Source organism: Rhinocladiella mackenziei (genome assembly GCF_000835555.1).
Source record: "Rhinocladiella mackenziei CBS 650.93 unplaced genomic scaffold supercont1.4, whole genome shotgun sequence".
Lineage (NCBI taxonomy): Eukaryota > Fungi > Ascomycota > Eurotiomycetes > Chaetothyriales > Herpotrichiellaceae > Rhinocladiella > Rhinocladiella mackenziei.
In genome coordinates this window covers 307,882-332,774 of record NW_013550601.1, presented here as the reverse complement: position 1 = coordinate 332,774, position 24,893 = coordinate 307,882, and the positions used below count along the sequence as shown (strand labels likewise).

Sequence of the window (24,893 nt, the reverse complement as noted above, 5' to 3'; positions counted from 1 at the left end):
GATCGTCTCGATGTATTCCATTACTCGCTGATGAAGCCGTTCTACTTTGCTGTAATCACGCGGATACGGTCCTTCGCCCTCGAGAGCCTTCACTTGTGGGAGGTATTTCGTTAAAGGATATTCTATCAGCCGTACTGTGAACTCGTTGGGCCTTTCTCTGTCGGTTCTCGCATATGGAACGGTCGACGTCCTGTTTGGTGGAACGTCGCAATCTGTCGGCGGGATTATGTTGCAATCACTGAAGTTGAGATTCAATGATTTGCCCAAGACCATTCCCGTTTGACTGGAATTGGTATCAGTTCATTTGAATTTCGCTTAACAGAAGGAAGTACTCACCGGCCGGCGCCCTGTCAATCTCTTAGGCGCCGAAGCATGTGCTTATGATGTTGCTGAGGCCCTGGTATCCGGTGGCGTACTTCCCGAAGCCATCTACAATCATGCTGTGAAACTTTTTGGTCGAGAGGGAGCGGCTGAACTTATCTACCTAACTGGCGTGTACTGCCTCGTCGCGGTTACGTTGAATGGGTACGATGTGAAAGCACCCACAGCGCATTCTGTTACGCCTGCAGAGACCACCCGTCCAAGTGAGTACCAGACACTCAATCCAGTGACGGAAAAGGTTGAGAAAGTATTCCCCGAGACAACAGATGCAGAGGTCCAGGCCGCATTGGACACGGCGCAAAAGGTCCACCAAAATGACTGGCGGCTGCGTCCTGTGACTGAAAGAGCAGGTCTCGTTGCCCAAGCTGCTTTCATTCTACGTCAACAATCAGAAAAATTTGCTCAGCTCATGACCCGTGAAATGGGCAAGCTTATCGATCAGTCTCGGTACGAAGTTGTCCTCACAGCCGACATTTTGGAGTACTATGCCTCTCATGGAGAGAAGTTTCTGGAGCCCAAACTGGAGCCTGAGGCGCCGGGCGTCGTTCTTGCAACCGAGCCAATTGGTGTCATCCTCGCTATCGAGCCCTGGAATTTCCCTCTGTACCAACTGGTTCGTGTTGCAGCTCCGCAAGTGGTTGCCGGCAATGTTGTCATATTCAAACACGCCCCCAGCGTCCCACAATGCGCACTAGCGTTTGCCCACCTCTTTGAGGAAGTGGGCTTTCCCACCGGAGTTTACACCAACTTGCTTTGCACTGTCGATCAAGTTCATATGTTAATCGATGACTTCCGCGTTCGTGCAGTAACGCTGACTGGAAGTGAGAGAGCCGGTGCATCGGTGGCAGAGCGAGCAGGACGAAATTTGAAGAAGGTTGTTCTTGAACTCGGCGGGAGTGATCCACTCGTTGTGCTTCCAGATGCAGACTTGGAGGATGCCCTCAATCAGGGTGTCATGGGCCGTATGATCTGCATGGGCCAGGCATGTGTCGCCTCCAAGAGGTTCATCGTCATCGGTCAAGAACGGGGCAAGCTGTTCCTTGACGGTATGACTCGGCGTATGGGAGCTCTACAGGCAGGAGATCCAGCAGATAGTAAAACGTCGTTAGGCCCGTTGGTCTCAGAAAGAGCACTGAACGATCTCCTAGATCAAATTGAGATGGCGAAAGCGAATGGAGATCATGTCGTCCTGGGTGGAAAACGAATGAATCGGCCAGGCTGGTACCTCGAACCGACCATCACCACCGACATCAGTCCCGAAAATCCTTTCTTCCAACAGGAAGCATCCGGTCCAGTAGCTTCTTTCTATGTGGTTGATACCGAAGAAGAGGCCATTCAATTGGCCAACGCGACTAAGTTTGGACTCGGCGGGGCAGTCTTTGGTGCAGATGTTATACATGCCTAGGAGGTCGCGTCCAAGATTGACTCAGGCATGGTGTTTGTCAACTCTTGTGCATACACAGGCCTGAAGTACCATTTGGAGGTGTTAAGAACTCCGGTTTTGGTCGCGAGTTGTCGGACCTCGGCATGGGCGAGTTTGTCAATCGGAAATTGATCCGTACTGCCGTCTGAACGGGTGCCTAAAGCGAAGTCGTTGTTGCAGGTTGAGAGCATAAGGTGGGATACAAGAAATACCGTTGGACTAGGCTGCCGGTGGCCATCGCCGTGAGCCTGATAAAATAAATTAACATTGTGGATATTCCAAATCCTTCCATCAAATGTTCCACTTCACGATGACGAATGATCTTCTACTTCAAAAATAGTTGAAAACGGGCTTCGTGCTGCCTTCTGAGTGATCGGAGTAAACCTTAATTAAATGTACACGTTTCGGACAGGGGACAAGGCTGTGGACCCTGGACGCCTAAACCAAACTTGCCCCCAAGGTCGAGCATAAGGTTCTCCACCAGAATATAACGAGAATGGCATTGCAATGCGCAGCACAACACCAATGATGCGAGAGAAGTCAATCCAGTGGGATATGAATGTTCCTTTCTCCTTTTTCTTTTCAACCCATTCTTAATGCATCTCTGATGTCAATATTACCAGCATATCCGCCTCTCTTGGTCCGGTCATGGTCAACTCCTTCTTTTCCCTCCTGTCAGCCATCGGCCTGGTCAAATCATCATCCATATCTCTAAACGGTACCGCCAATAATGCAGTGTCGAACACCAACAACAATGGTAATTGGCCTGAACCCGAACCATGCACGGGTAATTGTACCTTCATCCACGATCCCTCCATCATCAAGCGGGAGGATGGCACGTTCTTCCGTTTCTCGACAAACGGAAACATCGCCATTGCTTCAGCGCCCAGCATGACTGGGCCATGGGAGTACTTAGGTGCCATGTTACCCGAGGGTAGTGTCATTCAAGTGACTGAGAATCAAGAGATTTGGGTATGACACCCGCTCGGCTTTTCTTCCTTACCGTCCCATCGCATGCTAATGCTCCCCCTTTTCCCGACTAATATACTTGAAAAGTGCCCCGACGTCTTCCTCATAAACGATACATATTATGCGTACTATGCCGTCTCTCGCAGCGGTTTACAATCATCAGACATCGGCGTCGCAACCTCTAAAACCCTCGAACTAGGCACCTGGACAGATCACGGTTCTCTAGGCCTGCCCAAGAGCCAATCCTACAACCTCATCGACCCAAACATCTTTCGCGAATCGCCTTCCGCTCCGTCAATCTACTTCGCTTTTGGCTCTGCCTGGCATGGAATCTATCAAACGCAACTCTCATGGCAGAATCCACTGTCTCAATCCGACGAAATCGGTTCTGGCGCCAAAAACGTCGCGTACAACGATACCAACCCGGCAAGCAGTGACACACTCGCGATCGTCGAGGGAGGGTTCCAATTCTGGTGGCCCGTCAATGACATAAAGTACTACTACCTCTTCTTCTCGAGCGGGGCGTGCTGTAATGATGCCGACGACCTCGCAGCGCCCGGAGATGAGTACAAGATTATGGTCTGTCGAGCGATAGACCCTATAGGTCCGTTCGTCGATCGAGACGGTAAAGACTGTGCAACTGAGAATGGGGGCACTTTGCTCCTCGGAAGTCATGGTGATAAAGTATATGCTCCAGGTGGGCAGGGAGTCATCCTTGACGACTCGGAAGATGGCATGGGGAGAGTTGTGCTTTATTATCATTACGGTGAGATACAATTACCTTCTGAATGGCAGCCGTCATGAAGTCATTACTGACCAAGCTTTGTTTTTCCTCAGTCAATCCGATTATAGGTTACAAGTTCGAGGATTTCCAATTCGGGTTCAATTACTTGGACTTCAGCAGCGGGTGGCCTGCTGTTGTCTCGTGAAGGGAAGAACGTGGATCAACCCAGTGAGCGCCGTGGACAGAACTGAGTGCTGGCAGCGGTTCATAATGAATCGAGCTAGGAAGCTCCACGGCGGTCATCCGGATAAGCAATCTTGGGAATTTTTTGCAACTCCTTCGTCGAAATCGGTTCGACGGATTCATTAGCCTCAAGTCGAGGACTCCCTCATTCTATGTTCGGAGGCTGTGGCATCTGGAATCAGGTCAGTAAAAGCGACCAGCGTTCCGTGACTACAAAACAACTTTCCCCAACACTCCGTGCCAGACTTTATCCCTCACAGCAGTTTATCGGTTCCGAAGCACAACATTGGCAGATGCAGGGACGGAGTACATTATTTGGGCCAGAACTAGGCGGGCGCTGACTAATGGGGCAAAACGAACAGGTAACAAGATATGCCCCCCCTGAATGAAGAAATTAGGAATGGGAGAGTGTACATTCCCGCGGCCGAAGCCGGATCACAAAATGATACGTATCCTGCGTCAGAAAGGCAACCGAAAACAAGTTAATAAGCTGAAGAACCAGAAGATGAAAATTCTAGCAACATGAATGATATCAACATGTTTCTATTTTGATCTCTTGCAAGATGATACTATGTCTATCAAAATGCCCGTGGAAAGCCGAATTATTTCCTTCTTTTTCTTTTGGTCTCTTCTTCTCATGTGCTTCCATTCTGACCTTTCTCGTTGTCTGTAGTCCTGATCCTGATCCGTCATCTTTCATTTCGTCTCATCTTACTTCGTCCAGTTCCTCATCCCCCATTGCCGTTCCGTCCGCTCGATCCAAATATTAGGTTAGGGTCAATAAGTCCATACAAGTCCAAACTCGTACCAAGACATCACAAAGATCATGTTGAACATCGTCCCGAAAGAAGTTAAAAGTGTCGAAGATGCATATTACAAGTGCTGTAAAATGTCGAAGAATGTTCGGCGCGATACCGTCTTGAAGTCCCGTTTACCTTTTGCTTTCCCATTGTGTTTCCCACTTTGCTTTGTCTTGCCGTAAGAAACTTCGTCGCTTGACCCCCTTGCTAAAACCAGTGGAACCAGCCCATTTTTGCGTCTTGTTGCTCACCTAAGCACATGTGTGAAGGTGCTTAGAACAAAGCCGCAGCGGCCACGAGTGCACCGAGCACGATACCTGCTCCAGAGCCAGAAGTAAGCTTGCTAGCGGCGCCGGCGAGGCTAGTCACGGCCGGAGCAGCGGGAGTGGTGCTGGTCGCTGATTCGTGGGTACTGGTTCCGAAACTCCATGTCAAGGTTGATGTTGACATTGTCGTGCTAGATTTCGAGGTGGAGACTGTAGTGGTGGAAGGAATGGTGGTTGAGGACACCGGGGCGACAGGTGTGTTTGAAGAGGAGGAGCTGGTGGTCCAGTCGGCCCAAGATGAGGGGGGTGTTGATGAAGTTGTGGTAGTAGAAGTGGTCACGGGGGAGACCGGTGTGGCGGAGGTGGCTGTAGTTGTCCAATTTCCCCAGATTTCTGAAGTGGTCGAGGTGGTTGTAGGAGCGACCGGGGCAGTAGTGGTCGTGGTAGTTATCCAATCAGCCCAAGTCGATGCGGTTGTAGTGGTGGTGGGAGTGACTGGAGAGACGGGAGTAACGGGAGTAGTCCAATCGCCCCAAACCTCTGAAGTTGTTGTCGTAGTGGAGGTCGTCACAGGAGAGACTGGAGTCAAGCTAGTGGTGGTGGTCCAGTCGCCCCAGACTTCGCTAGAAGATGTGGTAATTGCTGTTGTCGTCGTGGGTAAAACTGGAGTTGAAGTAGTAGTCGTCCAATCACCCCAGACTACGCTAGAAGAAGTCGTAGAGGTTGTGACAGGAGAGACTGGAGTTGAGCTGGGGGTGGTTGTAGGTGTAGTAGTCCAATCACCCCATACTTCGCTGGAAGATGTAGTTGTCTCTGGAGAGATCGGGGTCGAGCTGGTGGTCGTCTCGCAAGGAGCTGTTGTTGTTGTTGTGGTGGTGGTGGTGGTGGTCCAATCGTTCCAGATCTCTTCGGTTGTAGTAGAGGTGGTCACAGGAGAAACTGGAGTGGAGGTGGTGGTTGTCCAGTCACCCCAGATTTCAGTACTACTGGAGGTGGTAGTAACAGGCGAAGGCGTAGTGCTAGGGGTGCTTGTAGTGGTATTGCAAGGTGCAGTGAAGTTGCCATAAATGACCGCGGCGGAGTTTCCAGTCCTGGGAAGGGCAGAAGACAGAGGCAAAGAAGAGAGAGTGGCAGCCGCAATTACAGCGGATCTAGTACGGGAATGCATGTTGAACAATTAAAACAATTGAATGAATGGACGAGGTCAATAGGTCAATGCAGATGTCAAACAGGAGGGAAAGTGGTGCTATGTACACTTTCAGAGACGTACCGAGTAGCAATGTTCTCCTCTGAAGTATCTTGGGTGGACGAAAGAAAAATTGCACAGACCTGTCAGCGATCTACGAGATATATAGCTGTTCAACAAAAAGGTCGAGGCTGAATCCACGGCATTATTCCAGCCACTTTATGTGTGACAGTTCAAACATGGATCAGAAGACGTGCTCACGGCATTTCGCGTATCGGATTGGCCACGAGCAGAGAAGAACATGGGACAAATGATGGGGCAGTGATGGAAAATAAGGATGGAAAAAAAAAAGATGGCGGGAATCAAGTGGCGTGGAAGTCGTCCAGGTAAACGCGGAGCGAAGTCTGGCCAAGCCTTTTCCAAGCCTCTTTCCAGTATCGTGATTGGCCATAAATTCTCCAGCCTTCTGACGCTAACCTTATTCTAGAAGTATAAACAGAACCTGCGGCGCTGCGGTGGCGAACGGCCTGTTACCGTATGGACTCGTCCTCCTGTTCCACATCATAAGACATTTTCTGTAGATGGCTGGAATTGTGATGGTTTCTGATCTGATTTGATCTCGCTAATTCTATTGGACTCGTCATCTCGCTGAATGTCAATGGACTCGCTTGAAGAGTAAGCGTTTCCCGCCTTCGACAAATGCCCTGCCACCTGTGCCTACTTCCCCCATGGCGGGACTTTATACAGTCTCATGAAAAATCTCCGAAGTGTGCTATTCAGTCAGGTTTGAGTAACAACACTATTGGGTTTCTTGGATGGCATTGAGATCCCACTCACGTCAGCTTGTGTGTATTGTAGTATGCGGCACTCTCAGACTTGTACGCGCAGCATCATTTAGGTTTCAGCATCGAACGGGGGTGTGGTTGTAACACCGCCCTACCGGGCACCGGAGAGAGAGGCGCTAAGGCGGCCATCATATCAATTTCCAATGGCATAGTGCTTCGGCCTTAATGCCATCGAACAAATTGAACACAACACAAATTACCTCATACTAATCACGTCATATTTCGTACATATAGTCGCCGCGAGGCATCTTCTCTAAGTCTAGTGGTCGATTTAGTCTGAGTCTACTGATTTCTATCTGCACTGCCATTCTGATCTCTCACCCCGTCTACCTTTCCGAATACTAGTCCGTATGAACGCCCAGCGCTGTCTATGGTGTTTTTTTTTTTTTTTTTCCGTTCTATTTTTTGGTATATCAATCTAAGCAAGGAAAAGTTCCCCCAAAGTGAATTTATGATGCAAGCACCAGGGCCAAGAGTGCCATTCTCGTGTACAGGCCATACCGCATCTGTCTGAAGTATGCTGCTCGTTGATCGAAATCCACCTCTTCACTAATCTCTCGGTTGCGAGGTAGAGGGTGCATGACAATCGTGCTTGATTTGGCATATTTGAGGACACTATTGTCCACAATAAGGTGGTCTTTTAGTCGTTCATACTCTTCCAGGCTAGGGAATCGCTCTCTCTGGACTCGAGTGCAGTAAAGCACGTCGCTCTTAGCGACAATCTCAGGAGTCAGAGTCTCAGACTCGATCGCGAGCTGACCAGAAGCCACAATTTGTTCCCTGACTCCCTTGGGCAGAGCAAGATCCTTGGGTGCGACCAAGTTGATTCGGACTTCATAGTACTGGAGCAGTTTGGCCAGAGAATGTACGGTTCTTCCGTACTTGAGATCACCTGTGAAGGTAACCGTGAGGCCGGTCACCGTTCCCAATTCTTCTCGAATGGTGAAAAGATCCAAGAATGCTTGAGTGGGATGTTCTCGGCTTCCATTGCCCGCGTTGATAATAGGAACCGGTGAAAATTTGGCTGCGGTGGCGGCGGACTCATTGTCGGGATGTCGAAGTACAACGGCATCACCATAGCATCCCAGTGTTCTAATACTATCTTGCAGCGATTCACCCTTTTGGGTGCTTGATTGATCGGTGTTGACGACAATAGTGCGACCACCTAATCGCTGCATGGCTGCGTCAAAAGAAGCTGATGTCCGAGTGCTTGGCTCGTAGAACATGGTGCAGAGTACTCGGGACTGAAGGAGAGGCAAGATTCCTTGTCTCTGAACTCCAAGTCGCATTTCTTGGGCAACAGTAAACAAGATATGCAAATCCTGGCGGTTGTACTGATTGACGGAGAGTACATGACGGTTCTTAAAAGGCGAGGAGGCTAGCAAGGACAGAAGCGAAGGAGAAATTGTAGACGGCGGTGGCGGCTGCTGGAAGGCTGATGTCGGAAGCACCGGACTGCTCGAGTCGAGCATTTCATCCATGTTTCGAGCGCGAGTGATGGGTCGACTACGAGTAGTCACGGAGAGACGTCGTTGTGCCGCAGTATCCAGAAGCGAGGTTCGTCTGTCAAGTGGACCTTCTGCCTGAGCGCGTAATACCGGAGATGTCGCGGCAACTGTAGGCGAGATGGGATTCAGCAAGTGCGAGGACATGTCTGTACCTCGAGGGCCGTCTAAAAGGACTTCTCCGTCGAGACAAGTTGTCTTGCCCTGGAACACAACCCTTGATACCGCACCTCGCAATGTTCTTCCAACAAAAGGCGACCACACAGGGCCAGCTTGAAGTACGTATGGACGGTCGATGTCAATTTCGACGGAAGTCGTAGTCTGTTCGTGCAGCTCAAAAATGGCTTTCGGATGGTCGTGGAGACGCCTAGTGACGTCCTCCATGCTCATTTTCCCCTCCGAAACCGCTGTCAGGAGTAAAGGAAGAGCGTCGCTGATTCCTACAGTGGGGACAGCATTCTCTCCGGCGATCTGGTATGGAAGACTGCCGATCGAGAAGACATCAATGGTTGGCAGATAATCCCACAAAGCTTGTTGATCGGTCACGGAGGGCAATGCAGAGCAGTCCGGAAAGTCGGCTTGCGACAGGAACAAACTGTAGACGGAAACATCACACGTCACTTTCAACCCCTTCTCTTTGGAGAGTGCGATCAAGCTAATGTCGTCTTTGGACGTCACGTTCATCACGTGGACTTTTCTGTCGTGAAGGCTGGCCAGCAGCAAGATGGACGCCAAGTCTGTGGTCTTCGCGTCCGTCACGATTGGTTTGTATGTTGGCCACGTTCCAAAATGTGCGGTGACGGTCGCGACCTTATTAATATTTCCAGATGAGAGATGGTTGAATGGAATGAAAAGAGAACCGACCTCCCCCTTGACGTGAATAATTTGTTCTGAATTGGAATCGGTAGCTGCAACAGAGTAGTTGAAGTCGCAATATGCGCCATTCTGAGCGTTATCCTGGGCTACTTTCAGCGATCTCGCATCGGTCACGGCGCTGTCGATTCCGACAGGCATAATTCGGATCATGCTGAAGCCTGCTGCCACGGAAGCCTTGCTGACGAGGGAGAAATCGTGCGATCCTCTTTGGGCCACCCCGGGGACGAAAGCCGCAACGTTAATTAGCCCCGGAAGGACGACGGTTCGATGGCTTGTTTGGAAGTCGATGTTGCGGACATTCAAATCATAATGTCGGGCAAGGGCTTCAATCAGGATCTTCGCAATTTTGACATTGGTGATCAAGGGAGTCTGATAATCAACCGCCATTCGTCTCGTACGGTATCCCTTGCTCATGTAATTCGCAGGCCTCCTAAATCTGTTGTTGGACGGCAGGTTGATGTACAGATCGATTTTGTTGTTGGCCAGATGTTGTGTCAGCGAGTACTCTGATTTCTGGTCTTTCTCGTCGTTCCCCAGGACCTCCAGGTATTTGACTTTGATGTCATGTTCCTCGAGGAAGTCAGCCGTACCAGACGTGGCAAATAGGTTGTAGTCCATTTGGTGCAACTTGCGAACAGAGGGAAGCATTTCCATTTTCTCTTTAAATGACCCGATTGACAGTAGTATGTTCTTCTCTGGCAGCTTGAAGCCGGTTGAGATTGTGGCTTTGATGTAAGCTTCATACCGATCGCGTCCAAAGCAAGCCACTTCACCAGTCGACGCCATCTCCACCCCCAAGACGGGATCTGCACCAGACAAGCGCGAGAATGAGAATTGGGGTGCCTTGACACCAACGTAATCGGGAGGAACATTGACAGGTGGATATGGAGTTACAGGTTTATCCACAATGACTTTCGTAGCCATCTCGACTAAGTCAACGCCCATGACTTTCGACACGAATGGGAAGGATCTGGAAGCCCGAACGTTGCACTCGATGACCTTAATCTCATTGTCTTTGGCAATGAATTGGATGTTGAACGGGCCCGTAACGTTGAGGGCGTTTCCAATCTTGCGTGTAGCTTCTTCGATTCTAGCAATTGTTTCCGGCTCAAGATCCTGGGGCGGACAGATGAGAGTGGCATCTCCTGAATGCACTCCTGCATTTTCAACGTGCTCAGAAATGAAATGTCCAGTCATGACACCATCCTTTGCAACGGCATCCATCTCGATTTCTTTGGCGTTCTCGATGTATTTGGTAATAACAACCGGATGTTCTCTCGACACCTCCACAGCTTGATTGAGGTAGTTGGCGAGGTCATCCTGCGAATATACCGTGTTCATTGCCGCCCCTGATAGAACGTAAGATGGCCGTACTAGAACAGGGTATTTGACCTTTTCGCAGAATTCGAGTGCTTCATCTATGCTCGTGAGCTCTTTCCATGATGGTTGGTCGACATCGATACGATCCAGCATTCGAGAGAATTTGTATCTATTCTCCGCCGAGTCAATCATCTCCGGAGATGTTCCCAAAATCTTGACGTTCAATCGGTGCAGAGGCAGGGCGATATTATTCGGAGTTTGTCCACCCATGGAAATAATCACGCCACTCGCCGATTCGAGTTGATAGATATCTAGAACAGTTTCGAGGTTGATATTTTCGAAGTAGAGCCGGTCAGCTTCGTCATAGTCTGTCGAGACAGTCTCTGGGTTGTAATTGACCATAACAGTCTTATATCCCTGCTGTCGCAGTGTGCGAATAGCCCTCACAGAGCACCAGTCGAATTCTACAGACGAGCCAATCCGATAGACTCCGGATCCGAGAACCATGATACCGTGGTCACTGAATGCAATGTCATGTTCCGATCCATTGTACGTCAGATAGAGATAATTCGTGTAGGCTGGGAACTCAGCTGCGACCGTGTCGATTCGCTTCACGACTGGCTGTATGCCCGCCTCAGCTCTGAGACGCCTGACAGCAAGTTCGTTCGAATTCCAACACCGAGCTAGCTGTTGATCTGAAAAGCCGAGCTGCTTAGCTTGTCGAATCAAAGATGGAGGCACTGTCGTTGCACTGAACTGAGACATGGATTTGGCAAAATCACTCAAACCCTTGAGCCTGGACAAAAACCATTTGTCAATTTTAGTCATTTCCCAGATCTTATCCACGGTGTATCCAGCATGCATGGCGTTGGCGATGGCGAACATTCTCTGATCTGACGGCGTCTGCAGTTCATCATCAACGGACATCAGGGGATTGGAAATGTCTGAGAAGCCAAGATTGTGGAGATCCACGGAACGAATGGCTTTCTGAATGGCCTCTTCGAAGGTCCTGCCTATAGACATGACTTCACCAACGCTCTTCATCGAAGAACCAAGCTGTGTGGATACCCGGGTGAATTTCTTGAGATCCCACCTTGGAATTTTGACGACGACATAATCGAGAGAGGGTTCGAAGCAGGCACATGTCTTCTTCGTGACCGAGTTGGATATTTCATTCAAGGGAATCCCCAGACCAAGCTTGGCAGCGATGAACGCTAAGGGATATCCGGTAGCCTTTGAGGCCAGGGCCGATGATCGAGACAATCTAGCATTGACTTCGATGATGCAATATTCGTTGGAGAAGGGGTTGAGTGCATATTGGATATTGCACTCTCCCACAACTCCGAGATGGCGGATAACATTGACAGCGGTGGTCCGCAACAAGTTGTAGTCTTCATCCGACAAAGTCTGTGAAGGTGCCACGACGATGGAATCACCGGTATGGATCCCAAGCGGGTCGAAGTTCTCCATGTTGCAAACAGTGATGCAGTTGTCACGTACGTCTCGAACGACTTCATACTCGATCTCTTTCCAGCCCTTCATGCTCTTCTCGATGAGCACTTGTGGGCTTGCAGCAAAGGCCTTCGTGCATAGCTCACGAAGTTGGGTGGGATCTTCGGCAAATCCACTTCCCAGCCCGCCTAAGGCATAAGCCGCTCTGATAATCACGGGGAAGCCAATGTCCTCAACAACACGCATTGCTTCCTCGAGGCTCGATGCTGATGCTGATTTGGCGCATTTCTCTCCAATAGACTCCATGCTTCTAGCAAAAAGCTCGCGGTCCTCTGTAGTAATGATTGTTTCAATCGGAGTTCCCAAAACTTGGACTCCGAGAGATTCAAATTCATCTTTGAGCTGAATCCCGACCTGTAAGGCAGTCTGTCCGCCGAATGTGCAGTAAATACCGTCAGGCCTCTCATGCTTAATGACTTTGCGGACGAAATCGGCGTTGACCGGAAGAAAATAGACTTTGTCAGCGAGACCTTTGGAGGTCTGAATGGTTGCAATATTAGGGTTGATCAAAACAGTATAGATGCCTTCTTGTTTCAACGCTTTGATCGCTTGGCTCCCCGAATAGTCAAACTCTCCAGCCTGACCGATGCTGAGACCGCCACTCCCTAAAACGAGGACTTTCTTGACCTTGGCACGAGGATGCTCTTTGTCGTTCTCCTCGATTGTACCCCCCGGAAATGAAACAGGCTGAAGCAAAGCATCGACAGAAGCAATGCTTTTCATGATTGCATCGATAAAGACGTCGAACAAGAATTCGGTATCTCGAGGTCCTGGAGTGGACTCGGGATGAAATTGAACGCTGAAGTAGGGCCTTGAGACGTGGCGAATGCCTTCATTGCTGCCATCATTGGCGTTCACGAATAGCTCTTCCCATCCTTCAGGCAAGGTCATCGAGTCAACGGCAAACCCGTGGTTTTGTGAAGTGATGTAACATCGGCCAGACAACAGATTTGTGCAGGGAATATTGTGGCCTCGGTTGCCAAATTTCATCTTCAAAGTATTGGCTCCAGCCGCACGAGCGAGTAGTTGATGGCCAAGACAGATGCCAAAGATGGGTGTTCTTCCTTTTGCCATCGCCACTGAAATGTGCATGACGGTGGTTGAGAGCATGGCAGGGTCACCAGGACCATTAGAAATGAATAGTCCATCATAATCCTTGCCAGCTAGGTCTGGAAAGCTATAGTCCCATGGCACCACAAGAACTTCAACGCCGCGGGATAAAAGACATCGGAGTTGGTTGTACTTGAGACCGACGTCTACAACAGCCACTCGGACGGGTCTCCCCGAGGGATGAAGTAGAGCTTTGTTCTCGGGGGGAGAGATCACCCTTGGCTTTTTCACTGAAACTTCTGCCACGAGATTCCGTTGGTTCTGGTCATGCCACTCAATGTCATCAACCTGTTCTCGCCAGCTGACGGGACCCATGACCACATCTCCATTGGGAATTGGATTCTCCTTCACGCCGTTCGTTAGTTTCCTTGCTGATGATCTCGCATGAAACATTCTTCCCAGCATACTGCCCTCTTCCCGAATAATCTTGGTTAGTGCTCTGGTATCGACCCCATACATGGCTGGAACATCTTGCTCTTTCAACCAAGTCCCCAGGGAGGAGGTAGCAAGGTGGTGGGAGTAAGTCTCTCCGGCATAAGCAGCAACGACAAGTCCAGCGACGTGAATTTGATTTGATTCGAAATGCTTAGGAAGATCACCAAGTAGCTCATCGAGAGTTTCTCTGGAGGGTACGCCGTAGTTGCCAATAAGTGGAAAGGTGATGACGAGAATTTGGCCGCGGTAGGAAGGATCGGTGATGGACTCTGGATATCCGACCATTCCCGTTTGGAAGACTAGCTCTCCAGATGCGCTTTTTGAAGCACCAAAGCTAATCCCCTCGAAGACCTGGCCATCCTGGAGCTCAAGGTAAACGCTAGTGCGTCCATCTTTAGGGGCGTCCGCCGAGGGACGGTTTAGAGAGCCCATTCGATCTCTATCAGTCAGATTCCCGGGTGAGAGAGATTTTTCAACATTGCTGATTCCGACTGAGGCGGCGACTGTCGGGCTTTGGGGTAGCGGACTGGTACTCGAGGCGTCACGACCGTTCGTGGTCAGCGAGACTGTCCGATTCATGGCCGAAGGAAGAATTGAGGACTGCTGTCCAGGCAGCAGAGAAGAAGTCAGAAGTACATCTGCTGAAGGAAAGAAGTGTAGTCCCCTGACTCTGGCTAGTTTCGGATCTACTACAGAAAGTGACAGGCCAGAAATTGAGATCTTACTCGGTCTCTAGACGGGGAGAAACTTTTTGATGCCGCCAAGCCCCCGTGCCCCTAGACGCAGCCAATCATCGCGCGATTTGGGCTCACCGCAAGGCTGCTAACCCGTTTCAGCCGTAGTCCCTGCCGCTTGAAGGTCGACCATAGAAAATCTATATAGATACCCGACTGTTTGGGCGGCTGAGAGCACTCAGGTGATGGGTGAGGAAAAGCAAAGCACGGAAAGACATTGACGCTGTCTTCACGGTTCGAGCTTCCACCGCTAGTGGATTTTGATTGTGCAAACATGACTAAACCGGACTGCACATCCGCTGGTCGAGTCCGGGAGTCGAGTCTGCATGAACAGTGGGCTTGTGCATAAGCGTCCCAGGCTGGTTGGGAGACGCCTCCAATCACAACTACTGTCAACAGCCCTCCATCTTTTCAAAAGGTCTTATCTGGATCGCTCTCACAGCAGCCTTTGATGTCACCATCTCGCCAAACCCCGTCCCAAATTCCCCAGCACGATAATGCATTGTGCGACCAAATTCTCCGCATGTTGCACATGCAAATGCAGATGTGGATGGTGGTAGGGGGCCAGAGTCTTGAATGCTTGTTAGCCCCAGGCGAGCAACAAAAATGCCTCGAGTCACGTCTATCTCGTCTATCAAACACTCACCGACATAATCCTACCAAGTGCACCTGGGCTTGTATTCCCTCAAGAAATATTGACAGCCTTTCTCGGCCTTCAGAGCCTCGACGCTGTGTTGATATGCCTTTGATTTCATTCTTACCGCGTTGCGAACATCCTTTGACGCGTTCCAGCCTCATGCGCTAGCTGCTCTGCTCAGTCCTGCATTACGTTCTGCTTACCACAGCTCCCAGAGCTTCTTCTCCACGGGACATGCTGTCCTCCTTCCTACGTCCTGCCCGTGGCAGGCGGCGTCATGATCGCTCCCCATTCTCTTCTTCACACGTCCCTACGACAGGATCCCCCGATGCCTCCCGCAACAACAACACACAACGCAATCGATGGCGGGTAATTCCTTATGAAATCGAAGGTGATAATATCATTCGAGAAGATGGCCAGGAGCCCGGTGACGACGAAGAAGAGGAGGAAGAGGAAGAGGAAGTTTCAGGTCTCGAAGATCTCGATGATGAAGATGAAGATGACAACCACGACGAATATGAAGAAGACGAGCCTGACGATACCGCTCCGCTTCTTCCCATTTTCTCAACCGCTCATCTTGATGCAATACCCGTATTTACCCTTACCCACGCCATTCGGATCTTGGTGAGCTCTCGTTGTGACACGGTTTTGTCCTGGGAGCAGCTCCGCTCTCCCCAGGTCTCTCAATTTCTTCTCAAACCCGTCGAGCAAGAGATCCGGAGTCACCACTTGAATGCTGCCACCGAGTATGCCCTCATGGCCAACTGCCTCCAGTACGGCAAAGAAGCCGCAATGTCGTCTGGGAATAGCGGTACCAACAGAACCCGTGCAATGATGTGCGAGCTACTTGCCATCAAACTCCTCAAAGACTACTCCACCAGGGAATTGATTGATGCACTATCTTACGACTTTGATCCTCTCCAAGGTCAGGTCGATGCTCCTCCTTCTGGGGACGACGGGCGACGAGGCACAGAAGGATCGAGAAAGCCCGTTCAACGACCAGCAAGGATATCCTGCTTTGAAATCGCCATTCGAGCGCAGTCCAAACGATTTCTTTCTCATCCCGTGGTCGTCAAGCAATTAGAGGCCATTTGGGCTGGCACAATTGTGTTTCACTCTGCCGCCGATAATTTGCATCGCAAATTTCCTCCCCCGAGACAACTGAAAAATTATAACACAAATGAGGGTGCTTCGACAGCTAAAGCTGGATCCACTGACCACGATCCTCAGCTTCCCCGTCGGGCTGTGACGCTGTACAACCCTCGTGACGCCTCCCTTTTCAAACTATCCCGTCTGAGAGTCCCTCGGTATCGGAACATTCTGTCCACGATATCGTTCGCCATTCTTCTCAGCCTCTTTGTTGCGGTCCTGGTTCAACGCTCCTTGGAGATTACGACCCTCGAAGTGGTCTTCTGGTTCTGGGCGGCCGGTTTCATGCTTGACGAAATCGTAGGATTCAATGAACAGGGATTCAGTCTGTATCTCGCAAGTTTCTGGAACACCTTCGACCTCGGGATCCTCTTCATTTTATTCGTCCACTTAGCTTTACGAATTTATGGCATCATCATGCCTGATATAAGGAAGCATAGAGTGGCGAATATGGCCTACGATGTTCTTGCTGCCGACGCTATTCTCCTGTTCCCTCGATTGTTTTCCGTCCTCGATCACTATCGTTATTTCTCACCTCTCCTCATCGCATTCCGATATATGGCCGCAGACCTCGTTGCAGTGTCCTTACTGATTCTCATCAGCTGCAGCGGCTTTTTTGTTGCACTCACACTCTCATTTGGCGACGAAGGGGTCGATACACCAGGTTCGGTGGCATACGCTTTACTACAAATGGTTATGGGCTTCACGCCGGCCGCCTGGGATAGGTGGGACAGTTATAACATACTTGGGAAAACCATCTTGACCTTGTTCTTGTTCATCTGTCACTTCCTTGTGGTCACGATCTTGATCACTGTTTTGACAAACTCCTTCATGGCTGTCGTCCAAAACGCAAATGACGAGCATCAATTCCTGTTTGCGGTCAACACCATCTCCCACGTCAAGTCCGATGCCCTTTTTTCGTACGTGGCGCCAACCAATGTTCTCCAGTGGGCATTGGTACCTCTGAGATATGTCGTCCCATTCCGACAGTATGTCAAAATTAACCGGACCATGATCAAGATCACCCACTTTCCGGTACTATTTTCGATCTTCCTGTACGAGAAGACGATTCTGCAGTCTACCATGTTTGAGAGCATTGACCTTGTCGAGCGTCGAGGCCGATTGAAAAGAACGACCGCTGCGAAGCTTACTCGTCTCCGCCAGGCACCTTCAATTGCTACCTTTAGGCAGGACAAGGCCTTGGAAGAAGTATTTAGACATCCGTACGGCAGCACAATGCGTAGTGCTCAGCAACGTCGCGATCGTCGAAAGGCAAGCAATGTCGTAAACACTTGGATCAAGGGTATGGGTGACGATATCGCAAGCCCTCCACCAGAGCAAGACCGACAAGTGGTGGACGGGCTAGAAGCGCGCGGAACAGCTTCTAGACTATTGCGCCCTTACAGTCGAGTTCGGACATTTTCACGACGGACCATGTCTATTGCATCAGATCCGGAGGAATTTGCAACGAATGCAGATTTCTTATCTCCTAACGAGCTACGCCCAGTCCCCGACGACCTGACCCCATCAGCAATGGAGGAACCATTGCACAACACGGATGCGGACGGCGATGATGAGTTGCGAACAAACGAAGAAAGGGATGAAGAGGAGGCAACGACGTTCGGGCATCACTCACCAAGTAATGTTGACGAAGAAGAAGTCCGAGCACCTCGTGTTCTGGTGCCTCGTGAACATTTCTCGAATCGTCAGCCACCCAGAAGCCATGCTCCAGAATCAGCAGACCATCTTATGTTGATTGGTCAGACACGACGCGAAGTTCCCAGTCCAGGTGCAAAATCGTCCTCCCGCTTATCGCCCAAGAATCGACCCCGTCAACATTCACGCAACGTTTCATCTGCGACTATGGTTTTCAAGCCAATGACGGATTCCAGCACGGACCAGTCTTCCTCGCACGAAGGGGCGTTAACTCCCCCCGGCAAGATACAGGGTTCCGCACCCGACTCAGGGGCTCGCACACCCGTGTCGAAGCCTGTATCAAGTGCTGCCGGGCATCGAACGCCAAAACGGACGGCAGCGGCAGCGGCACCAACGCGAATGCGGCCGATCCTTCCTGGCAAAGACGACCCAGCATTCCAGTCTGCTCCCAATTTAGCAGGTCTGGTAGAAGTGAAAAGCCGACCAACTCAGCCACGACGTCGGCCGTCTCTTGAAATGGACTTGGTGTCAGACATTGGCGACAACAGAGCGATCGGTGGCGGCTACGTCGGCGCCCTACCGGCATCCTTCGCCGCTAAAATTACAAGGGGGTTAGGTGGGTCACGGCAGGCTAAAGAACAAAAGGAGGAGCAGGAAATGTTTGCCAAGATCTTGATGGCTCGCATGAATACTCTCGAAGAAGGCTTCCGAGAGGTGATCCACGAAATGAGGGAGAGCATGAGACATGACGAAGGTAGGAGCAAGAGCCGAGGAAGGGTAGGGAGACCTGGAGTCAGAGAAAAGCGGGCGAAGGAGAAAGAGACTGGTCGACCACCCACAGCTGAAGGAAACCAGGACACTATTGATCCTCAAGAGGGCCAGGGTGCTGAAAGAAGCAATGAAGGCCCACGAGAGAAAAGTGCTGATCATGTCAAGCCCGTGGTACAGAATACGGCTGATTATCGGTCGAAAGATCAGCCTCGGGCAGATTAATGTGAGCCTGCCATATTGCCATTGCAGTCATCGTTTTGGTTGTTACAAAGGGTTGGTGTCTCTTCGGTGGCCATTTTGTGTTGAGCAATAACCCCAGTTAGCTCGAGCAACGAAGAGCTGTAGATACTATCTAATTCAAGCAATAATCAAGACTCGGGAATTTTGCTTCCGTAGTTCGGAGCTGCAAGCAGCAAGTGTGCGTTGTTGTCACGAACACAGCCTTGCCAGATGATGCCGTATGATCTGACGTAACAATATCACCTTGAGGCCTTAATGACGGACCGTAATCCTCCTCTTTACTCCGTAACCCGGTGACGCATGGAACCGCGACGTTCATCGTCGGGTGATTGTAACAACAAGTGCGACGTCTGCCAACGTCGTATACTCCCAATATTCTACTACTCTCCATCTTATTCCTCGATCGCCACCTAAATCCTTCGCTGCTTAGACTTATTGTCAGTGCATACATCATCTCGAAGTGAGTTCGAGGTTGCAAGGCTCAGCCAGGGATCAAGCATTCGCAACAGCCCAGTATGGCTTCAGGTTCAGGACAGTCGAACCAGCTGCTCTAGTGAGTGCGCAAGTGATTGATTATGATCACATTTGACTTATTATGCGACATAGTGCTTGCATTGCGCATGGAACCGTCATCCTGACCGAACACTCCTCACCCGGTGCTTCGTCGTCCTCTGCCTCCTCTCTCGCTTCAGTGATTCTTCCCAAGATCTCCCATTCTACTCCTGCAAAACTCACCTATACGCATGATCGCCTCTTTGTCCACTACATAGCTGATTCTCCTTCCTCCACATCCGACGGCGCGGACGAGCAGCTCTCAAGTCATGCCGCGCTCACTTACCTCGTGGTTGCGCAGACCGAGATGGGCAGACGTATACCATTCGCATTCCTTATCGAACTCAAGAAGAAGTTTCTGGCGCAGTATAAGCCAGAGTCTACAGATTTCCAATCCCTGCCGGCCTATGGCACCGCTGCTTTCAACACCACGCTGAAAGGGATGCTTCAACAATACAACACCGCACCCCCCAGCGATGCGTTGACCAATGCACGTAAAGAGATTGACAGCGTCAAGGACATCATGACCGAGAATATTGAAAGAGTGCTTGAGAGAGGGGAGAGAATTGATTTACTGGTGGACAAGACCGATCGCTTAGGAGGTAGTGCACGAGATTTCCGGGTACGGAGCCGAGGACTCAGGCGGCAGATGTGGTGGAAGAATATACGTGTAATGGCGCTTCTGGTGGTCGTGGTGATCTTCTTGATATATCTCTTTGTCGGGTTTGGTTGTGGTCTGCCAGCATGGGGCAAATGTGTTGGCTGAGGCCTGGCAAGGAATTTGTTTGCAAGTCTCAAGGATGTGTACTATATGAAAACCATGGACGGGGCACTGGTAGGTTAAGTGCAGTGGAAAAATAGCATCATGGCCGTATTGCGATCACCAAATGCTATCCTGAGTATCTTCCTAGTGCGGATTTGGCGTCTTGGTGGTTTTTCCTTCTCTTGTCTTTTTCTGTTTTCCTCTCTCTTTCACCTCTGTAGCTGCCATTCCCCCCGCATTATCACTGAATTCGATATCCTGTGGAGAGCAGTAACTGAATGTCTATCCAAGGTTAGTGACTGGATGTAGTGTCAGGTCGGCAGCGTGTTGACTCCTCCACGCCTGCGACTTCCTGGGCTTGACTCTGATTCGCTGATGATAGGGCTGCAGGTGAGCAAACACCCCCCCCCCCCCCCCGGTCTTGCAAGGACTCCCTACTGGCTTGGATGAGCGACAAAAGGCCCAAAGACGTGCGGAAAGCGACGGTGGGTGCTAGCGCTAGAGAGATGTGTTGGAACGCCCAGTCGGCTTTGTCCAGACAGAGATCACCCGCATTGCTGAGCCACCTTAGCCCTCCGCTGAGCTTCACTCAGCTTGGTGCTTGCATATCACCATTCGCAGCCAGCAGTTGGCAGCAAAAGGTGAACCCCTGCGAGGCAACTTTCGAAGGTCCATTGCTACTTGTCACCCCCATACTCATGACACTGAGATGCTCACCTTGCCAGGCAGACATCAGATCAACAAATGACCACCACCGTCCTCACTCCTCTGCCCTCTCTCTTCTTCCTGACGGTCGTCCTCATTCATGCCTCATCGTCTTGTTCAGCTTCTATTCTTCGTCTCCTTCCTATTACCTTTGTATCAACCTTCTTGAAGGACACCTCGCCCTCTATCGTATCAGCCTCACCATTCCTGTCCTCTTCACCTTACCTAAATTAATCTCATTCTACTTGAGCAGCATTCTGTCTGGCAATTGTACCGTTTGACACTCACCGCCCATTGTTTCGCTTTTCATTTTCATACAATTTCCTCTTCTATACCTCTACTCTATTATCGACCTCGCCAACATAGTTTCCCAGACATGCATATTTCAGACTGAAAACCCCATCATGGCTCCAAATTCTCCAATTAGTCTGGGCAACCGCCTGGAAACCACATCGACTGAGACCCGTGATGCAAATCAGAAGCCTCCGACAGAAGAAAGAGCATTAGCCCAAGCCGTCAAACTATCTCTCGAGGATCAAGCAAAGAAGCAAGCAAATTCTCCTGGAGCAATGAGGCGCTTTCCCCTCTCCCGTCACGAGGCTGCGGTAGATCTCGTTTTGAGCCTGAATAATGAATTCACCAACTTGGATGATCCGGACGGCGATACCGTCATCTACATCGGGCCGCCTCCTCGGATGCCAGAGCAAACTGAAAAGGAATATAGCTACATCTCCAATCATTTTGACCAAGTTCATATTGTCAAGAGCACCACTCTGAAGCTCATGGGCGATACTTCCAGATTTAGTGACAAGGACCTCCTAGGCCCTAAATCTGTCCGTGCCGAGAGAAAACTACGAAAGCTTGGTGTACTCAGCAAAGCAGAAGCGAGGAAGGGTGGGAAATTCAAATATTATATAGACCTTCGCCCGCCCAAGGAGGATGAAGAGGCAGTCATTCTCATCACTGATTTGACCTGTACTAAAGGCGTTCTTGCTTGGCATCTGGCTAAGGATAAATACGATCTGTCTCCCATGGCTGTCTCCGGTCACGATGAATTCGGAGTTCAATCTCCATTGCTGCCATCGTCTACGAATGCAACCTCTTCAGAACCAAAGACTAGTGACAAGACGAACTCCGATACATCCAAGGAAGCTTCAGCCGACAACAGCCCCAAGCAAGGGAGCCAAGATCCACCACCAAAAGTCGCGCCTGAGTACTCCCCTCTCCGTCATACATCTGCTATTGAGCGACTTGTACATGCGATTCATGGCAACAATCCCAAACTCGATTCCGCACCAAAAGTCTGGACTTATTTTGCTGTTGCCAGGTATTTTGGCTGTGCCCATAATGAGCGCATTTCGGGCTGGATCACGACTTGGATCTACACCCAGAACAATGTCAATTTCATTCAGAACAACCCGGAGGTAGCCTATCGGATTGGAATGGGTATTCGATCGCCTGATCTCGTCCAGGATGCATTTTCCATTCTCGTAGGGGAGAGAGCGCTTCTTGAAGCTTACGGGGAATTTAATGCACAAATATTCTCTCCCCTTGTCAAGACGGTCCATGGGCGCAAGTTGGAGCTTCTTGACGATGATGAACGTAATCGAATTGATCACGCTGCATCGTCATTTGTCCGACGAATTCGTGGCTTGGTGGTTTGGCTCTGTAGGGATATGGGATGGCTTCGACAAAGCAAGGAGTACGCAAAGCTCGATCAGCTGGTCGGAAACACTGCAGAAGAAGTGGAGATGCTGGAGTCAACAAAGAAGCTCATCAAAGACTATGTCCGTTCCAGGATTTATTATGTCCTATGCCAGGATCAGTATTCTTTTGATGAGATTGAAGCTTCCCCGGCGTCGACCCTTGCGTTCCGATCGGCCACCGACGAAAACTATGTCACCGTATACAACGGGCTGAATCAACCCATGAGAGTGTTCACCAAGTCGTTTTGGCTTGCCTTGCAGCGCACGCAGTTTGACACGGGTCTTACTAACACTGGGAATGAGGGTACGACCGGGCGCTCCAACGAAACTCGTTACGTCCAGGGTCTTCGAAGCCTATACGCCGACGATCCACTCAATGGGATCATCTCTATCAGTCGAGTTACCTTCGACCACCAAGTGAACAATGTCAATCGGCTTTTGCATTTGCGAGAGACTATGAACAGAGAGGCCAAGGGTAAGGGTAAAGTTCTTTCTTACCTCAGCCATGAGCCTGAAAATATACTAGATGGTCCAGAAAATATTCCTCTTGGTTCACTTGCCATCGGAAGTCCAAGATCTGGATCTGACAGAAATGAACCATCATTCCCTGATGGATCTCGGGCAAAGTATCGCAAGATCCTTGAGTCGGATGACATTAGTCATGCCGTCTCGTCTTCAGTTGACGCAGACATCTCGGCTCCGGGGCGAAACAACTCTGCTACCAAACCGAGCACCCATGGGCTTGCCCCTGTGGACAAGTTCTCACATACACGAGCTTGTGACCTCCCCGTTCTTCCCTTGAGACCAAAGCAGTCTGAAAGCTTCAACCGTGAGAAGGACTATTTGGATAATCAATTCTCTCACTCCAAGGCCGAAGAACAAGAGGTTCTCCTTCCGCCTAGGAAAACTTTGTGGGCCATGGCAGGCAGAGAAACTATCATTGAACAGTCTCTCCGTATTCCAAAGGATGGAAAGAGTGAACCTTCGAGCTACTCACATCAACCCTCCTTCTCAAATAAATACTCTAATCAGTGGTGGAGTAATTGGGACGAATGGGACTCTCCGGTTGCATCTGAACAAAGGAATAAGTCAACTACTCTCAGCCCCAAGCCTCTCAATTTTAATAAGCCAACCAACAAGAGCCCCAACGCAGTGCTCACGGGCTCCGACTTTGTCGAACATGGCTGGGAGAAAATCCATTCAGCGACCATGCTCTATGAAATTGGAAAGCAGATATCAAATATCTGCTCCGGTATTTTATACCCTCCGCATTTGTTTCACCAAACAGGTTTGCTGCCCACAGACCTATTCGACAACCTCCTGTGCCTTGATGCGAACGAGTTCCAATACCTTCCACTCTGGGTACCCAACGGCAATGATGACGGCAGTGGAGGAGTGTTTGATGAATGCCCTGTTCCGAACCTCGACCCTACAAGTTCCAAATATGAGCCTTTTCCCGCCGGCCAGATCAGAGTTGGCTATGACAAGGCAGACTCAGATTTCGACGGCTCCATTGAAGACGTCGCTAGCCAGGCTATCAGTACCGTTGGCAAAGCAAGTAAGCTCGCAACAGATGGCACTGAGACAATCAAGAGTTTGTCGAGCATCAGCGTCGGTGAGTTCGCTGCGACGGAAACTGCACTTGTGAATGATTCGAGGAGTGTGGCGTCCGTCGTGGTGGCAAGTGTTATAAGCGATGAGGAGATGGTTTTGGATGCCGACGCCGATTTGGATCACGCCAACGGCCTCGATGATGACGACGATGACACCGACACACTTAGCGACGATGTAAACGGGGAGATGTCGGCAAGTCTCCAAGCTTTCCTTCATTCTTCTGAGGATACCGAAAGTTATGCAGAATACCTTGCTGCCAATGCCAGTACCAGTTCGCTTGAGAGTGGTCTGGCCCTTCGCTCCAGTGACAACAGCATGGGAAAGGGAAAAGGCAAGGAAATCCGTGACGGACCCCAAGGGACAAAGACCCCAGTCAAGGATGATGATGATGATGATGATTTCGAATTTATATGAACATCGACTTCATGCTTCTTGCTGCCTCGCCATTCGTTCTACTACGTACAGTACACCACTCTATCCTCATCAGTCGCTATTTCCTATATCCAGCAATAAGAGATGAATGAAAGAACGACGAATATCTCTCGGCCACGCAGTTCAAACCTCACTACGAACCCTAGATCCAATCCGATTCTCAAGTTCGCCGACATTTTCATTACATTACATTTCAACGAGACTTCAGGAAACGGGTATGGAAAACACCAGCAGGCACATTTTTCTTCTATTTCTTTATCATCGGCCGGCGTTTGGAGTCGGGATCGGGAACGGGGACGGAACAGAATGGGCTGAATCTGTAGATCCGCGCCAGGCGAT

General features: G+C 50.2%; 7 protein-coding genes across 7 annotated transcripts; 5 read left to right on the top strand and 2 right to left on the bottom strand.

The window, feature by feature from the left end:
* Positions 1 to 226: 226 nt before the first annotated feature.
* Positions 227 to 1,786, top strand: Z518_05251 (uncharacterized protein; the record flags this gene model as incomplete). Its single annotated transcript, XM_013416065.1, has 2 exons — positions 227 to 277; positions 323 to 1,786. 2 exons carry the CDS (start codon positions 227 to 229, stop codon positions 1,784 to 1,786), a joined length of 1,515 nt encoding a protein of 504 aa, XP_013271519.1.
* Positions 1,787 to 2,452: 666 nt separating this feature from the next.
* Z518_05250 (uncharacterized protein) lies at positions 2,453 to 3,702 on the top strand (the record flags this gene model as incomplete). The annotated part of the gene is made up of 3 exons (XM_013416064.1): positions 2,453 to 2,776; positions 2,861 to 3,539; positions 3,611 to 3,702. The coding sequence occupies 3 exons, from the start codon at positions 2,453 to 2,455 to the stop codon at positions 3,700 to 3,702; spliced, it is 1,095 nt and encodes a 364-aa protein (XP_013271518.1).
* A 1,111-nt stretch (positions 3,703 to 4,813) lies between these two features.
* On the bottom strand, positions 4,814 to 5,974 carry Z518_05249 (uncharacterized protein; the record flags this gene model as incomplete). The annotated part of the gene is made up of 1 exon (XM_013416063.1): positions 4,814 to 5,974. The coding sequence occupies one exon, from the start codon at positions 5,972 to 5,974 to the stop codon at positions 4,814 to 4,816; it is 1,161 nt and encodes a 386-aa protein (XP_013271517.1).
* Positions 5,975 to 7,286: 1,312 nt separating this feature from the next.
* Positions 7,287 to 14,174, bottom strand: Z518_05248 (protein pyrABCN; the record flags this gene model as incomplete). Its single annotated transcript, XM_013416062.1, has 1 exon — positions 7,287 to 14,174. One exon carries the CDS (start codon positions 14,172 to 14,174, stop codon positions 7,287 to 7,289), a length of 6,888 nt encoding a protein of 2,295 aa, XP_013271516.1.
* A 1,026-nt stretch (positions 14,175 to 15,200) lies between these two features.
* On the top strand, positions 15,201 to 18,764 carry Z518_05247 (uncharacterized protein; the record flags this gene model as incomplete). The annotated part of the gene is made up of 1 exon (XM_013416061.1): positions 15,201 to 18,764. The coding sequence occupies one exon, from the start codon at positions 15,201 to 15,203 to the stop codon at positions 18,762 to 18,764; it is 3,564 nt and encodes a 1,187-aa protein (XP_013271515.1).
* A 613-nt stretch (positions 18,765 to 19,377) lies between these two features.
* On the top strand, positions 19,378 to 20,100 carry Z518_05246 (uncharacterized protein; the record flags this gene model as incomplete). The annotated part of the gene is made up of 1 exon (XM_013416060.1): positions 19,378 to 20,100. One exon carries the CDS (start codon positions 19,378 to 19,380, stop codon positions 20,098 to 20,100), a length of 723 nt encoding a protein of 240 aa, XP_013271514.1.
* A 1,106-nt stretch (positions 20,101 to 21,206) lies between these two features.
* On the top strand, positions 21,207 to 24,536 carry Z518_05245 (uncharacterized protein; the record flags this gene model as incomplete). Its single annotated transcript, XM_013416059.1, has 1 exon — positions 21,207 to 24,536. The coding sequence occupies one exon, from the start codon at positions 21,207 to 21,209 to the stop codon at positions 24,534 to 24,536; it is 3,330 nt and encodes a 1,109-aa protein (XP_013271513.1).
* Between the last annotated feature and the right edge of the window lie 357 nt (positions 24,537 to 24,893).